Here is a 17,912-nt window from a genome sequence, read left to right as displayed (position 1 = left end):
GAGCACTTTCTGACCCGATTAATAGAGTACATTTGTATAGCTTTCACTGAGTGACTAAGCTTGCTTTTCAGTCTGCATTTTTTGTTGAGGTCATTTTTGGTGTGTGCAGAACATCAAACTAGTGCACTGATTTCGTATTCTGTACTGTGAGGTGGTAGACAGATGATCTTGCAAAGACCATTGCTTTGCTCTTTCAATTTGTGATTCCCAAAGAAAACTTGGCATCTAGCAGCATGAAAAGTTGAGGGTGGGGAGGAGAGAGATTGAGAGAGAGAGAGAGAGAGAGAATATACACTGTTCTCTTCCAAGTGCATGAAATGTAGATTTGGGGCTATTACTTTTTCCACTAGAGTGGATTTTGAACATAGGCCTCCTGAGGGATATATTCAAGGGCGCATTCTGAAGAATCTGCCACACAGTCCTTATAACCAAGGGGGTTTCAAGGAAAAATGACATCCAGATTATCCAGAGAAACCCACTATTAGCAGCTTGGCTCAAAAGGCCCTAGAGAGTGTTCGTTCTCCAACCCATGATATAGTAGCCTCTGAAGCAGAATGACACACGCTGCAATAGAAATACTGTCTGTACCGTGAAATCTGTGGTTTCCAGGTGGAACATTTTAGGGTATAGATGCCTTTTTAGTTTTCCATTACCTCTGTATGTTTCTTTCAGCCTCTTCACTGTAGAAGACAATGGTGGAGTATCTGTCGTCAATTGGGGAGGATCCCACTTGCTCTTTTTATGCAACCACTTTTCCAAGTTCACATGTGCAGGAATGGAGAATACCTCAAACTGTTGATGATGGGGACCATTGGACAGGGCCATCCTTTAGGCGGGGCTACTGGGGCGATTGCCCCAAGCCCCACACTCTTCCAGGCCTTGCTTGCTCTCTCCCCTAACCTAGTGACTGGCAAGGGTAGCAGATGGAATGTGCAACTCCTTTTTCAAATGCCACTTTTCACTGCCTCAGGCATCCAGCCGCCTCCTACGGTGGCTCACCCGGCATTCCACGGGGAGGCTGCCCAGCATCCATCACTCAGCTGGCCTTTGCACATGCGTGGAGGCCAGCTGAGCAATGGGGGTGAGGCAGCCTTCCCATGGAATGCCGGGTGACCTACTGCCGCAGTTTGCTGAGTGCCCGATGCAGCAGAGAGTAGTGTTTTTAAAAGGAATCACATGCCACGTATGCAGACCCGCCGGAGCCGGTCTCACTGGCTGCTTGGTTGCAGGGAAGAGAGAATGTGGGGCCTGGACAACTGGGGCAAATGGAGCACTGTGCCTCCATGCTCGCTCTGCTTCCCCTGGCTGGGGTGGGCGGGGTCCTGTGTGCATCCTGTAGAATCCAGAGAAAAGAGTTACGGTATGCAAGGACAAGACAGTGGGGTTGAATCAGGAATATTAATGGTTTAATGAGGTAGATATTATTGACAGAGATGCAATTGCAGTCTGCCTTCAGTGCTCTTGCAGATGGCTGTCTGTTAGCCCTGCCTCTACACCCCAACTGGAATACAAGTAACTAAAGCACCATTCAAAAGCTGGCCTAGACCAAGGAATGGATTAACATCCCATTCCTCCATTTGTCCTGGGCCCCACAGCCAGCTAGTGATGGCCCTGCCATTGGGAGTCCAGAATGGACCATGGGATGTCCCAGAGAAAACATACCAACCTTTTATAGAAACACTTCTAGTTGTGTGCTTGTGCACATCCCTCTGAATTGAGAAATCATTGTGTCTGTACTATACAGAACTTCCAAGAGTACCTTGGGATGTCATCTCACTATTTCCAGTACCATGCATTGTTGCCTTGCTCACCCACCCACCCCTTTCTGGTTACAGCTGTCTTCTCAGCAGCACCACACTTGTCTGCTTTAGCCAGTCTGCTGGCTTGCCCACCCATGTCCATCACTCTCTGGTTGCTCCTGTCTCCACAGCACAGAGAAGTGGGTAAGTGCAATGCTGCTGAGGAGGCAGCAGCAATCAGTGAGCAGCAGGTGGGCAGGAGAGGTGATGAATGCTGGAGCCGGGTTTGGGGGGTGGGGATTTGAAGCCAAATGCATGCTACTACAGCAGTGGCAGTGGGTGAGTGACCAGAGGGTAGGTATAGCACAGAGGGTAGGTATAGCACCCTCCTCTCACACATGTGAGGGGGGAGAGGGGCATCAGTATGCTGTAGCCCAGGAGGTAGGGCCACAGAGGCAAGGCAGTGAATTGCTTCTTGCTCCTCTGTTGTGCGACATAGGCTAGCTCTGCACCTGACATCCCTTAGCTCCTAGATACAATGTTCAGGTCCTGCCCCATATCTGAAGTTCAGCATGCAAACCTTGCTCCATGGGCAGCTGTGTGTGTGTTCCCAGATGTAGTGACAGCCATAAAAGGAGAAACATAAGTTCTTTTCAATACATCAACAACACAATTCTTCTTGCCTCTTCCGATCTAAAATTGAACTTTTTCTCTGATTGTCAATGCGGCAAATATATTTTTGACGTCAGAGTTGCTAAGACCTAGTGCAACTATAGAAATCATGGCCAGTGTTGACTTTGAAGATTTCCCAGAAATTTAGGCTGTGCATCACTCTAACCCTTTTCTTTCTCTGCGGTGACAAAATGTGCCTCTTTTTGCAGGAAGAGACACAGAGTCTCATTGTAGGAAATCTTCAATAAGAGACCGGGGGCGGGGGGAGAGTGCAACTCACACTTCTGTTTCCCTTGCTTGCTTTGAAAATTCAAAGCCACTTCATCTAAGTTTGCTCTTGCTCCATCCTCATCCTAGGGGAGTTATACACTGGCCACATTTGTACGTAACAGGGGACCGGAGTTGGAGGGACCCACGGTTTACTTACTCTTATGTCCAAACCTGGCCAACTCCAGTCCCATTGGCAGTGCGTCCCAAGGTCACGCTGACAAGACTTCAATTTGAACCCTCGATTTGGAGTGAAGTTTATCTGCTTTTCATCCGAATGCAGCACCAGATGCTGCATTTGGCCGAACTGGAATTGAGGGAGGAAGCTCCTCCCTCTCTCCTCCCTGATTGGCTGTTCAGGCTGTTTTTCTGAAAAGAAGGAAGCCTGCACACTCAGCTCCCCTGCCTCTCTGCAGTCTCACTGAGTGCAGAGAGGACACTCTCCTGAATGTCTGAATGAGGACGGGAGAGTGGGTGGAGGGGCGCCATGTTACATGGGAATGTGGCCACATAGCATCTCACTGAGTGCAAAAGACAACAGCTCAAAGCTGCAGTTCTGTGTATGCTAACTTGGAAGTAAGCCCCATAAATTCTTCCCTTTGATTAAACATGCATAGAATTAGGAACTTGTCTGGATTATAATAGAGTCCCATCTAGTAGTAGTAAATTTATTACGGTCCTTAGACCAGAGTCCCATCTGGTTTCAAGAGGATCTAGCAGGTGTGATTCAATGCTAAATGATAGCCACTACACAGTACAGCAGATTCCCTGCATCCCAAAGGAAATAGTGTGTGGACTCCATTGTCCTTTGGAGACACTATTTTAAGCTTTGGAATCAATAGACCCATTACCTTGCCTAAAAATAAAGCAGGATCTGCTGTGCGTGCTCAATACTCATGTGCTCAATACAACTGTTTCATCTTGAAGGGCTCACAGTTTAAGTTATAAGGCGAGCCACTTAGGGTACACCAAAACAGGCGTATGTGTGATTTGTATGGGGAATGGGAGCAGAACAATGATCCCACAGCCAGGTCCCAATCCTTAAAACATGGTTAATTGTTATATGTCCATGGTCCCTAGATGTTCAACAGGGGCGTCATTAGTGGGTGGCCCCTGGGATACAGGCTGCCAATGAATTGCTCGGAGCCCCAAATCTCATGACCACTCTCCTCCTCCGTGACCTCTTCCAGAAGGGAAGTGCAGCACTAAAGGCACCTGCACAGGGCATGGAAGAGAGCTTCTAGCCCAGGGGTAGGCTACCGTGGCTCTCCAGCTGTTATTGAACTACAGCTCCCATTATCCCCAGCCACAATTTATCATGAAGAGCCAAGGTTGCCTTCTCCTGTCCTATCCTCATCTATCTCTCTGCTGTTGCCTCCTTCATATGTGCTGTATTATAACAGTTATATATATATTTCTCTTAGCCATACCCGTCGCTAATCCCATTTGAGGCAGCTCTCGCAAGAGTTTGCGAGTGAGCTGCCGGCAGGGGAAGAGGAAAGTGGCAGCGCCAGACCAGCAGGCAGGTTGGCAGGGGGAGAAAACGATGGGGGGGGGGTGGATGGATGGGGGGAGAAAATGGTGGCAGCGGGTGGGGAAAGGAGAAAACAATGACGGTGCCGGGTAGGCAAAGAAAACGGTGGCAGTTGAGAGGCTGGTGGGCAGAGGGGAGAAAATGGCAACAGGGGCGGGTGGGGAGAAAACGGCGGTGGCGGAGGGAGAGAACTGGAGGTGCAGATGTTCTGTGCCCAGTTCAGCTAGTTATTATTACTACTACAACTACAAATATTATATACCACTTTTAAACAAAAGTTCCCAAAGTGGTTTACAGAGAGAGAGAGCGGGGCAGCAGGGGGTGTGTGTGGAGAAGATAGATTTCCCCTCCAAAATGGCCCATAGTCTAAAAAAGAAACATAAGATAGACACCAGCTACAGCCACTGGAGGTACTGTGCTGGGATGGATAGGGCCAGTTGCTCTTCCCCTGCTAAACAAAGAGAATCACCACTTTTAAAAGGTGCCTCTTTCCTCAGTTAGCAGGGACTTTTAAAAATATACAGAATTATTATTTGCATGGTATGATTGAGTTTAATTATCAGGAGGGAGGTTGTGAGTCCATACCCTAGATCTTTTAAGTACTTTGCAATGCCTCTGGTGTTCAGTAAGACACTGGTGCTTAGAACTTCCAAAAATTAAAGAAGGGAGGAACAGGCTTTCTGCAGAGTCTGTGATCTCAGAGGCACACACAAAGCTGTCCTCCCCCGCCCCCACACAACTTGCTTTTCATGGGTTTTGAAGGAAGCATTGCAAGTGGAAGGCTCTCATCAGCTGCTGAATGTTGAGCTCTGAATAAAATCCATCTGCATTTGGACTGTGTAAGGCTGGGCTCTGACTCCTCCTGAATGACAGTGTTAATTGCCATTGACTGTAATAGAATATGAATAGCACAGCCACTTGACACCAACTTAATGGTTGTGACTCTTCAGTGGCTGAGAGTGTTAAGGCTAGAGGGGAAATAGGGTCAGAGGAGAGATAAGAGCCCTTCTGATTCTATTGAAAAAGATTAAAGCTTCTGGGTCTTTGAAGTGGCACTTGTGAGGTTTGCCATTTGTATGAAGTCATGTTAAAATGGGAAGCGATTGAGAAGTTTTGCAATTGCAGAGGCCCTATTAAAGCACTTTCTGGATGACATTCCCTTAATATTGTTCAGGTCAATGGCAGAACAAGAAACAACAATTGGCTATCTCACATCTTTGAGATTTGGAAGAGAGATAATCACATAGTCCGTATGAATTGCTGCAGGGGCCACATGACCCTGAACCAATCTTTACAACTTGCTGAGTAAAATGAGTCGCAATTCTCTGTGCTTTCATGTGCAGGAATGGAAGGGGAAGTCGAGTTGAGCTCTCTTGGGGAACCAGCAAAACTATTAGTGAGTTGGGGTTAAAGTTTGGGAGATTTTAGTCATAGGTACATAGAACGCTGCCTTATTCCGTGTCAGACCTTTGGTCCAGCAGATCAGATAAAATATCCATCTAGTCCAGCACTTCTGTTTCAACTGTCATCAACCATATGCTTATAGGAAGCCCCCAAAGTGGACAACCCTTCTCCATGGTTTATGTCCAGTGTCTCACATTCACAGATGCACTGCCTCAGAACATGGATAATCAATTCAACTGCCATGGCTAATGCAGTTCGGCTATCAGTGATCTCATGAATTTGGCTAATCTTTTTCTTTCTCTCTAATGATCTTAACAAGGGTACCATCACACTTTGTGCAAGTTAATTATGGATTGTAGAGGTGTGTGCAGAATCAGTTTCCACGGTTGGGTTTGAATTTGAACCAAATTCAAACTGGACCTCTGGTTCGTGAACCAGTTCAATAGAACCACCTGGCTGATTCAAAGACAGCCACCAAGTTCCACTGTCAAGTACTCTTTGCAATCCTGGTAAAAGAAGTAGGGTTTTAACATTTCTGCCCCCGCCTGCCTTTGATGGTTTTGTCCAGGAATTCTTTCAGACAAATGTGGCAACCCTAGGCCCAATCGAAATCAGGCCCTCGTCACCCCATGTTAATTGGGGCCATTCCAAACCGAGCCAAGGAGAGTGCATCCATCACCAATAAAAAGAACTGCTTACAGTGATGTTTTAGCCTAATTTCCTTAAGGAAAGTAAGCTTATGAGAACACCCGGCATTCTGTGTGTGTTCATGTGTCTCTCCCCACATCCCCAATCAACTTTGCAATGCCTGCACCAATAAGAGCCAAATTGGGTACAGTTGTAGGGATACATAGGGATACCTCAGTGGCATAGCTTTTGATGTTGTCATCCACCCCAATTCAAGATGGCAGACGTGTGAGCATTCGAAGCACAAGTGGGCTAACTTGTGAACTGCTTAACCACTTTGGACCAGATTTAGTCAAGTTGCAGGGATAGTGAAATGAAAGTACCATATTTTCTGGTAGAAAGGCCGTGGAGCATATGTTTTTAAAATTTACTTTAAGGCGCGTGCAGCCTTTACGCTGATGCAGCCTTTATGCCAGAATTAAGGGGTAAGGGAAGGAGGTGCAGTGGCAGCTCAGCAGGACCTTCCAATCAACAATAGGCTCCCCGTGGTTGAGAGGGCCTGGAAGGAAAGGAAGCAGTGGAAGAGGAGCAGCAACAGCACAGTTGGACCTTCCTGGCCCTGAGTTTGCATGCTCCCCCCCCCCTTTCCATTTCCCATGGAGCGCCATTTTTGCTCCGCTTGGGGTGTTTTGGCCCCTTGTTCTCTCCCCTGCATGAAGGTGTTTGCATATTCATCGGCCAGTGCAGGTGCCATGAGGGGCAGCGGGAGGCACCTTTAAGTGGAAATTAGAAGGTGCTTACCTTCCTGTATCACTGACCCTGAAAGCTCTTCCCAGCATCGGTGGAGGATCATCTCTGCCACTCAGCTGGGGCACACGCTGATTAGAAGAGCGACTCTTCCCTGCCGCGGCAGGGGATTAGCTCCACCACGCAGCTGCAGCCACTCTTCCAAGTAGCGTGCGCCCCAACTGAGGGGCGGAGTTGATCCCAGTGATACAGGGAGGTAAGCACCTTCTAATTTCCACTTAAAGGTGTCTCCTTCTGCCCCCACGGCACTTACACTGGCTGCTAAATGTGGCCATGGCCTTGCCGCAGACCCAACCTGGTCACCCCTGCCCAAGCAAACACTTTCTTGGGGGAGAGAGCAATGGACCGAAATGCCCCCACACAGAGTTCAAACGGCTATCCATGGGGAATGGGAAAGGGTGGGGGGGTACTTGGTGCTTTAGCTGTGGCCTTTATGACAATGCAGTGTTTCTGATGTGATTTCAAAAATGTTCAGCCATTTTTCAGTGGCACAGCTTTTACGCTGATGCAGCCTTTCTACAAGAAAATACGGTAGGCAGATTAGTTCTTACCAGAACTACTTGTTTTTAAAAAGAAATGTTTCCACACAAAAAAAATGTATCCTACACACCACTGACCCCTCCCCTAAGGCATGTGTGTGTGCTCACAAGTTTTTTGATGTCCGCTCAGTTAGTTTTAGATCCCACTTAGGTTGTATCAGGAAGGCCCCATTCTGAATGCATGTTCACGCACACTACCTTGATACTGCTGCCCAGAACAAAACTGATTCTGCGCAGAGATAAGAAAAATTAGAGGGACCACTGCTACACACACACTGAAAGTACCCTTCACACATACATAAATATACACACACACTTCTTTTACAGTACAGACAGTAATTCTTTCTTGAAAGCAAAATTCTTTCTTGAAAGTAAGCCATACTGAGTGAATGGAACTTGAATTATTGCAAGGTCTGCTGTATACCTGCATTCCATTATTCTGTGGGGTGGCATACACGTAAAATATTGTATATGCACACCTGACAATTGCAGGTAAGGATGAACAAGGCTAAACTATAGTGAAAAAAATAATGGGAAAATAGTAAAATAATAAATGAGAATCATGTGTATGTATGGCAGTAAGTATATTTGTAAATATAAAATAATTCTCTTTTCATTCATAGTGTGGAAGGACATACCCTTTAACTGCTGCACTTGTAGTTTCTGGGCCATCAATATCTTTGCTTCTTTCATTAATAAACTGGCAAACTGCAGGAGTACCTTTTTTTTTTTTACCCTAAGCTCTACTTAATCAACAGCAGTCTTGATCAAACAGGGGAAAAAATGTAAATCAGGTTCATTAATTCTGCTAGCAATAAACAGGAAGAAGGAGAAAGCTAAACATGAAATAATGTTCTTTTTTAGCCACAGATATTTGGGGTAGGATTGAATATGGAGAAATCGGGTAGTTAAATGACCCGTCAGATTGTGAGTGACGAGGGGAATGCAGGGGTTTATGTATGGATTAGCACATTGATAGGCCGTGAGTAGCAAAAGACGATGACTAATTGCCTGACAGAGTAGCACTCCATTCAGCTTGGTCACTGAAATTAATTTCTGTTTTCAGGACTGGCAGAAAGCAGCTGCGGAATTTCAGTTCAATACTCAAATTAACTGGGGGTCTAAATTATTTCTTTGCACACACAGTATTAAAGGGAGCGGGTTACTAAATTGATCTTGATTTTTATACAGTGAAGGCCAGGTTTATTCCCTCTCTTTCATCACATACTCTTGTCCCTTGAAACTGGGGAGTAAAAGCAGCTACTGCAAAAGCTTTCTGTACTCTGCCACTCTCCCCAACCTAGAAGAAGAATCTAGTTCTTCTTCCACTCTTCCCAAAGAGACCAAGTTATTCCCCAAGGGCTGTCTAAACCTTTGACCGTCCTCTTCCAGATTCTTTTGACAAGTTCATGACAACAACGTGGACTAAGTGCATTCATTGCCTGTTAAACAAGATGCCTGACAAAGTGATAGATAAAATTAAGATACCAGCAATGGATGCACCAGTAGCAGTACTCTTTTCCACAGCCATTATCCCTTCAGAAACTGAAGGAGGCCTTAAAGATGTATGTGGCAAGGGAGCAGCACTGAAGAGAAGTTATGAAGCCTCAGCAGTGGCATTTAGGACTTGGGTTACAAATCCGGCAAGGGTGTAAGTATAATTGTGCTGATACATTAGAAAAACATGAGCAGCTTACTCATGAGGAGCCCCGAGGGCTGCTCACCTGTCGCCCCCGCCATCCTGTCAATCCCACCCCCTGCTGCTCTCCACCTTGTGTTTGAGGCCAGCACTAGCTACCTCAGAGCATCCACTCCTGCCTCCTACATCCACCCCCTCTTCCTTCCTGGCCACCACTACCCAACTGGCTCTTGTAGTGGCAAGTATGGGATGGGATGTTTCCTCTTTCTTTCCTCTCTCACTTGTGGGGTGGTGGTTTTGGGCAGAACACAGGCTACCACATGGCTTGCTACACCACTGTACAATTCAGCTTCCTGTACTTGAGCAATTCCTCCCAAAGACAGTCAGCGATGGACTGCGAAAAACTGCATTCTCAGCTGCCCTTCATTTTAGTGTCTAACGTTATGCATCTTAAAAAACAAACTAATACCCTGTTGAATTTCCTATCTTTTACCATTATGACTTTGGCCACAGCAAGCATATACATTGTGAAAGGACCTGTCTTCCTTTCTATGAATCCTAGTAATGCAATTCAGAGGTCTTTCCCTCAGAAATATCTCATCAGGTTATCAATGATAACTTCCTACCTTGAAATAAATATCACCAATCACGCAAATAATTCTGCATTTGGCAGCATATCTTTCCACAAGCGCAACACGTTAGACCTGTAATATATGTATTTCCCCTTTTTAAAATAAATATTTTCATACACATGGCAAAATACTTACATTTCCATTCAGCCCTCCACATTGATATTCACATGTTATTACAGAGCCACCACGTTGGAACAGACCAAAAAGTGTTACATAGTCCAGTTTCCTGCCCCAGAGGCAACATCATATACCTACAAAATCTGCTGCACTGATGAAAGCAGGTGCAGGTTAGGGAAAGGTGCCTGCAGACCAAAGAGCTTGGGATGGAGGGATTTTATGACCACGTTTGTTTTTACTATCTACTCTTTCATTTCCTGGATAATGTTTTTAATATTTGAGCAGCCCTGTGGGATGAGTGGCTTAATACTTTTCCAGACTTCACTTTTCCTTTATATAAGTTTCTAAAGTTAAAACTCATACCCTCCAAGACTTTATGGATGAAAATAGGGACACTCTTATGTACTTATAACACCCAAAGGTGTGTGCTGTCTCATCTGTGCCAGCTGCATTTATTTGCTGTGTCCTGTATCCACTCTGTCCTGCACTGGCTTCTGAAGCAGAGAATGTTAGTAAACTGACATTTTCTTTTAAGGAAAGAAAACTTGTTTAATGTTTAATTTTGCACAGAGGATCCGGCTGGACTTACGTTGTAGAAGAATAGCTGCAACTCAAATTCAGCAACATTTTTCATATTATTTGGTTAGGTGGCTGCAAAGGGGGTGTATAGAACTGCTCTGTTAATATTTAGTATTCATGTCATGCCCGTGCAGTTGTATATATGTGCATCTTGCTCTACCCAAATTTTGACTTCTAGAGACCTGGAACATATATAAGGTAAAGTGTGCCGTCAAGTCGATTTCGACTCCTGGCGCCCACAGAGCCCTGAGGTTTTCTTTTGGTAGACTACAGGAAGGGTCTACCATTGCCTCCTCCTCCTATACAGTATGAGATGATGCCTTTCAGCATCTTCCTATATCACTGCTGCCCAAAATAGTACCAGCGGGGATTCAAACCAGCAACCTTCTGCTTGTTAGTCAAGCATTTCCCCACTGTGCCACACTAACAAAAGTTTAGAGAAGTTCTCCCCAGTTCTTTTCCAAATGTGAAAAAGGAGCAACAACATACTAGACAAAGACACCAGAGAACAAAGACCATTCTGGCAAACCTCAAGTAAATATGTTCAGATGCAACCTCTGAAGATCGTTGACATGTCAAAAAGCAATGAAAAGAAGCAGATTAAAGTCCACATTTTATATTAAGAACATGTCTTAATTACTTCTTTCTGTAAGCATTTTTATCCCGCTCTTCCTTCAAGGATTGCAGAGCATTGTACATGGTTATGTTTATCCTGACAACAACCCTGTGAAGTAGGTGAGGCTGAGAGAAACGTGACTGGCCCAGAGTCACCCAATGAGTTTCATGGCTGAATAGGGATTTGAACTCACATCTTCCCTAGTCCAGCACTCTACCCACTACATCACACTGGCTCTCTTATTTTCCCCTTTTGTCAGGGGTTCCCAATCAGTGTTCCCACTAATAGGGGTTCCCAGATGTTGTTGACTACAACTCCCAGAATCCCCAAGCAAAAGCCATTGCAGCTGGGGATTCTGGGAGTCGTACTCAACAACATCTGGGAATCCCTGTTAGAGAGAGAACACTGTTCCCAACCTGTGGTACTCCTGATGTTGCTGAAGTGCAACTCCCAGGGGTGATGGAGTTTCAGTGACATCTGGTGCACCACAGGTTGGGACCCCTGTCTTACACGTACTAAGACTGTTCTTGTTTGCAGTCTTTACCGGTGTTTATTTCCACTAACACCCATGTATTTATTGGCAATGTTTTAATATATCTAGAACAACTTATAAGGTAGTAGTTTTACCCTGTTTTTCTGATCATCTTTCCAGGAATCGTAGCTCTGCTGTCATCACTGAGTGATATTAGATGCATGCGGAGAATGAGTTTTCCTTCATATTCGTTTCATATGCCAAAGTCCTCGCCTGCTCAGTGGTCACATGTATCAGCCTTACTGGTTGTTTTATTGCTTTAGGTTTTTCTTTTTATTTCTTAATTCGTATTATTTTATATTTTGATTTCACTGTTGTTGTTGTTATACTGTTTCACTGTTGAGTTTTTTGAACTGCAAACTGCCTCGAGGGCATTGTCAATTGAGCAGTATACAAATTTATTTATGTATTTACTTATTTGATTTATATACCACCCTTCAAAAAATGGCATGGGGCAGTACTTAATTTAATAAGTAATTACTTAATTTAATAAGTACAATTTATTTAATTTAATAAGTAATACATCTATGGGTTCCTGAGAATAGCTATAAACCACACTATTAAGACTGCTGTATATGCTTTTAAAAATGTTTGTTTTCCTAATATTTTGACTTTGCTCTCCAGAGATTTGAAGGGGTGGTGGTGTTTACTAGACTAATAATATTAAAACGCTGCTGTCCCCCTGCCCATCCTGCCTTCTTGATAGAGCTCATGATAAGGTTATGCTTGTGAACAGTTTTCCCTTCTCAGTATCAGACTCTATTGCTTGTTTACCTGCCTCAGCCTTGAAGCCGGATAACCAAGCTGAAGAATTCTCATGCCTGAACCTTAGTATTTTTCAAATGAATGGCTATAGCAGGAATCTATAAGGCCATACAATTCGGAGAATGGTCAGACTTGAAAAGTATATTACTGCCATGAGGCTTAAGAATAAACGACATAGATCTATGGGACCTGAAGTGAAATATGGTTCCAGAGTTATATGAATTCCTTATGCGGACACAACTCCAAATACTGAGCACTGCAGAGGTATTCCAACTCGGTACAAAAAATCAAACCATATACAGGGATTTGCTCTCATTATGCTTGGAAATGGGCAGGTGTTTCATGTTTAAAATGATGTTTTTGGTTTTTTATGTTTCAAAAGGATCAAAAATACAAAATACATAATGAAGGCACAATGGCTTGATCATGCTCTAGTCCAGGCCTGCACAACATATAAGGTCCGGGAGCCAGATTCGGCCGGCAGTGACTATTTTTCTGGCCCCCAGGTATCCTGCAATAACACAGGAGCTGAAAACTGCCTCATAGCACCATCCTGTGCATGCTTTCTCAGAAATATGCTCCATGGTGTGCCCAGTGAGGCTTACTCCCATCAGAGCATGCCTAGCATTGCAGCCTGAAAGCAACAATAATTTAGGGAGAAGATAGGACTTGGCATTTGTTTGGGGCTGGCATGCACTCTAAGGGCCCCACTCATTGAGCAGTGACAGGACCTCTTCTCTGGCCACTATCCTTGGTTAAAACTATGGGTCCATTGACAGGAGGGATAGATCCACAAGTAGCTAATTATATCTTTAATTTTAATAATGTGCTAAAAATTTACCTCGGCCCCTTCACACCAAGTTGTGGATGGTTCCCACCCATCAGGGTATTTGAGTTGTACAGCCCTGCTCTAGTCCTTTGAAAAAGCTGCTTAGGAACATTTGATTAATTTGTTTACATTTTCCTTGAGAACAAAACACATGTAATTAATTGTAAGTAGGTTTGCAGCAGTTTTTAGATTAAAATCAGGTCTTCAGAATCTGGTCTTTTCCTCCTATTATGTTCCATGCAAGAAACATATTTGTTTGTTTAACCAAATTTCTACAATTTCTACCCAAGTTGGTGTAAAAAAACTGAGTAAATACACATTGCAGGGAAACAGAAGACACTATTATAAAAACTGTATAAAGAGTAACATTCACACCAGTTAGAAACAGCATATACAAATTATGTACACCACCTTGAGATTTAGGTATTACGCAGTTTATAAATGTAATTTAAAATAATATACTTAATTAATTAATTTGAAATTACTGTAATTATTAAAAACAGGAGCTAGAGGTCTGGGTCAGCAGAGATCAGAAGCAAAAGGCCTGGCTAAGTAGGACAAGATGGGTTATTGACTTGCAAATTAAATGAGCTGGCAAACAGAAGTAGTGTGAGGGTAAAGGTAAAGTGTGTCGTCAAGTCGGTGTCAACTCCTGGCGCCCACAGAGCCCTGTGGTTGTCTTTGGTAGAATACAGAAGAGGTTTAGCATTGCCTCCTTCCACGCAGTATGAGATGATGCCTTTCAGCATCTTCCTATATCGCTGCTGCCCAATAAAGTACCAGTGGGGATTTGAACCGGCAACCTTCTGCTTGTTAGTCAAGCATTTCCCTGCTGCGCCACTTAAGGTACTAAAACATAAATCTTTGGGATAAAAGGGGGCTGTTATAATTACATAAAGGTACATATAAGGCTAGACAGCTAAAATGATCTAATGAAGCTACCTGTCTCACTTCATGGGTGAGGGGGACTGTGTTCCACGATTGTGGTGCCACCATAAAATAGGCCCTGCATTGCCCATTTAAGGACTTAATCTCATGAGTACCAGGACTGCTGCATCATCATGGCTATCTCTTATAAGTGCGGGTGAGTGCATTAGCATGTGAGACAAGGTCTTTTTACTGGGGCTTTTGTGTGTGTGACAGTGTGGAGTGCAAATAATTTTAAATAGGGTATTAAATTCTGGAATACCCTCCCCATGGAGATTTGCCTGGATCATATTTGGCAAGGAGTGAAAACATAATTGGTGGGAGATCTATATTATGAATGAATGTGTGATTCCTCTAGCAATTTTGGACTGCGAAAGGGTAGCATGGGTAAATATTAAGAGCCCCTTACTGCCACAGTTTATCTGTTCCATCCCCAAACTTTTTCCCTCTAGGAAGAGCATCTACTGGACTTTTCAAGCCGGCCTCAAGCCCAGACTGCATCTGAGGCAGCTTATTAAGGTGCCACCCTCACCATCTTATCTCTGCCAATGCACTGCATGTGGTTATTTCTCCCTCCGTTGAAGGGCAAACTCTTTTCTCTCCCCACCCCCGCCACTAGTGAAGGGAGATTGCATGGACATTTGCTGACCATGCAAATGGCTGTGGCGCGTGTGTGGAGGCCATGTGCGTGCCGGTGTTGCGCGGGGACAGCTATGGAAGAATGCCGCCGGCATGTGCGGATAGCTGGGAGGAGTGCTGCTGATTCAGGAAGTGGTGGCGAGCAGCAGAAGAGCAAGTGCGCACCTGCTCTCCTCTTTGTTAAAGCTGCAGGGGATGTGTTGCAAATCGTGCTTCGAATCGCGATTCATGCACATCCCTAGAATGTAGCTCAATCCTCCCTCTGACAGCACTGTGGAAGCTCTCCCCGCTACACACACTGACAGAAGGGGAGCTCTCTTGTCACAATGCTAATGGAGGAGAAGCTTCCTTCCTTCTCCTCCTCCCCCATTTCCTTAATTGATCTGCCACCACCACCTCCTCCACCTGCTCCCTAGATTTGGAAAAGGCCGAGCCTGGGAAGAGGAAGGATATCTGGAGCAAAGTGCTGAGCATTGAGTTAGAGAAGCGTGTTAGGTGGGAGATGGTGGGCGCAGGCAACCCCTCATCACCTCTGCCAATTGGCTGTTTGAAGCAGCTGCTTTGCCACCTGGCCCTGGGACTTTTGTTATGGTTTGTGCATGTATGGTTTAGCGACACCCTTAAGAGTGGAGCACATTAATAAAATCAGATCTGTTTTTGTCTTCTTCCTGTGTGAAGCCGGATCATTGTTTGCAATGTCAGAGCCATGTCTGGATTTCTGTAAATTATTAACAAAATAAATTTGGTGCGATAAGCCCGTCTGTTGTATTCTGTCTACTAATCTTTTGTGTTGTGTTGTTGAGAGGTTTGTCCCAGTGGAAGTCCTGTAGTGAGAGTCAGAGAGCAAAAGAAAGGGAAAGGAGAAAAAGGAGTTGTTTCTGAATAAGCCTTTAGTTAAATCTACACAAGATTTCTTTTGTGTCTATGAGGGAAGCAGCTATAAAACACTCTCTTAGTATCTTTAGGGTAAAAGCAAATTAAACAAGTAATGATGTTTTGAAATTTAAGCATACTAGATGCATCTCAGCTGAGTGAGCTTCTTGTCTGAAACATTTCCTCCCACCAAAAAAAATTCCCCCCTCTTGGCAGGAAATAAACATTAAAAATAATCTTTAATTCCTTGTCTCGTCTGTTACCATTAACAATTGATGCCCTTTAATTTTGTGGGATTTTAACTACAAAATGGAATGGCTAAGTAGTGATAATTGGGTTTGGAATTACACGGTCATTTATATCCACCGAAATGCAAGAGGCTGGGAGGGTGACATTAATTATTTAACATTTCCTGGCTGTGGTTCCCATTATAGAATTTACTGATATGTTCTGTTGCAAACAATTATCACCAAATGAGAGTAAACAAATTGGTGATCTGACAGCTTATTTATAAATGTGGACTTTATTTAGACAGTGTTGACTCAATTTGCATTTACATGTTTGCTTCTTGATGAGGCTATGTTGCAATCAGATTATTTTCAACTTCTTCATCCGCTCGCTCCGTGCTTCTGTTTATCTTTTAAAAAATATTTATTTCATTCAGCAAACCTCCTTACAGCCATTACTGTGTATGACATTGCTGAGGCAAAAATGTTGACATATAATCAGTCTCAAATCTAAACTTTTCCCTCTTAACTCTCCTACCATCATGATAATAGTTTATACTTTGCAGTATGAAATCCATCTTGTTCCAGATGATGATGGTCAACGAAGCCGCTCCAGATCTGGTTGGACCTTTCCATTCAGATTCTTCTGAACAAAACTCTGCTTTCATAATTCCCAAGTCAACAGAACCTGAAGCCATTGTCCAGCAGGGTCATATCTTCTGCTTCGAAAGTAAAACCCGTCTCTTGATTTGCTGCAGTATTCATGCTAAAAGGAAAAGAGCAACAGACAGGAAGTGGCACCTCTCCAAGCTTTGTCCCAGGGTAGCACATGGTAGCACCTCTTGCTGCAGTGATCCCGAGGCAAAGGACCAAAGTATATGGTACATAGGAATGTGGATAATGAAGCCCTGAGCAGAAAGGTACCTATGGTAAAGAAAAGTTTAGCAGAAAAGAAAGGTAGCTACTTTTCTTTTAAGTAAGGTAGCATCCAGGTTTTAAGCCATCTTAAAACCTGGATGATCTTAAGAGGGGTTTAGATAAATTCATGGAGGACAGGTTTATCAATGGCTGAGGCCACCTCCAGCCTCAGAGGCAAGATGCCTCTAAATACCAGTTACAGGGGAGTAGCAGTAGGAGAGAAGGGCTTGCCCTCGTCCACCTATTGCCTGTGGGTTTCTCAGATGCTTCTGGTGGGCCACTGTGTGGACTAGACGGGTCTTGGGCTTGATCCAGTTTGGCTTTTCCTGTGCTCTTAACTGGGGTGGTGGGGTGGGGAGGACCTGCTTAATTATTTCCTTAGCCTTTTTTGTGCTCCAAATCCTACATCACTGAATACACCTCTGGAACTTTGCAGGAGAAAAGGGATCATTGGGACCAGTGTTCCCTCTAACAGGGATTCCCAGATGTTGTTGACTCCAACTCCCACAACACCCAAGCAAAAGCCATTGCAGCTGGGGATTCTGGGAGTTGTAGTCAACAACATCTGGGAATCCCTGTTAGAGGGAACACTGGTTGGGACTCTTAGAGAGGGGTAATAGCTAGCATATAAAGGGTTAAGCCCCCAATCCATTTTCCTCTCAATATGGCCATCCTGAAGCTAATTTTGATGATAAAAATGCACATAGGTGCTTCATTTTACCCTTAGCTCCAGTAATTAAACTATCATATGTATACCCTGGCTCTAAGGTCAGTTGGGCAGTGCTGAACATTTTATCTTTAGCTAAGCATCTTAAAGGCAGACTTTGCCACTGCCATGGAGACTCTGGTTTTAGTTGTTTGCTCATGATAGCTGTTTCCTCTGCTTATGGGATGGCCAGAAAGGGCTTGTGCTACTTTAAACCACATGACACTTTATTTTGCTCTTTTCTTCGCTTCTAAATACATACACACACATATATTAAAGAACACTTCAGTAATGCAACAGTTTTGATTCTCCAAGGAAACCGAT

General features: G+C 44.2%; 1 protein-coding gene across 6 annotated transcripts in view; it reads left to right on the top strand.

Moving 5' to 3' along the window:
• Positions 1-17,912, top strand: part of WWOX (WW domain containing oxidoreductase) — an 811,261-nt gene that overhangs the window by 353,797 nt on the left and 439,552 nt on the right. The window contains exon 9 of one of the 6 annotated variants that reach the window (XM_053270444.1): positions 11,825-11,848. The exons of the other annotated variants lie outside the window; for them this stretch is intronic. Coding sequence (XP_053126419.1) covers positions 11,825-11,833 — 9 coding nt within the window. The 3' untranslated portion in view covers positions 11,834-11,848. Of the gene's footprint in view, positions 1-11,824; positions 11,849-17,912 lie in introns of those variants that run through there. 6 annotated transcript variants of the gene reach the window in all.

Source organism: Hemicordylus capensis, chromosome 9 (genome assembly GCF_027244095.1).
Source record: "Hemicordylus capensis ecotype Gifberg chromosome 9, rHemCap1.1.pri, whole genome shotgun sequence".
NCBI lineage: Eukaryota > Metazoa > Chordata > Lepidosauria > Squamata > Cordylidae > Hemicordylus > Hemicordylus capensis.
Note: the sequence above shows the minus strand (reverse complement) of the source record. Positions and strands in the feature narration are given on the sequence as shown.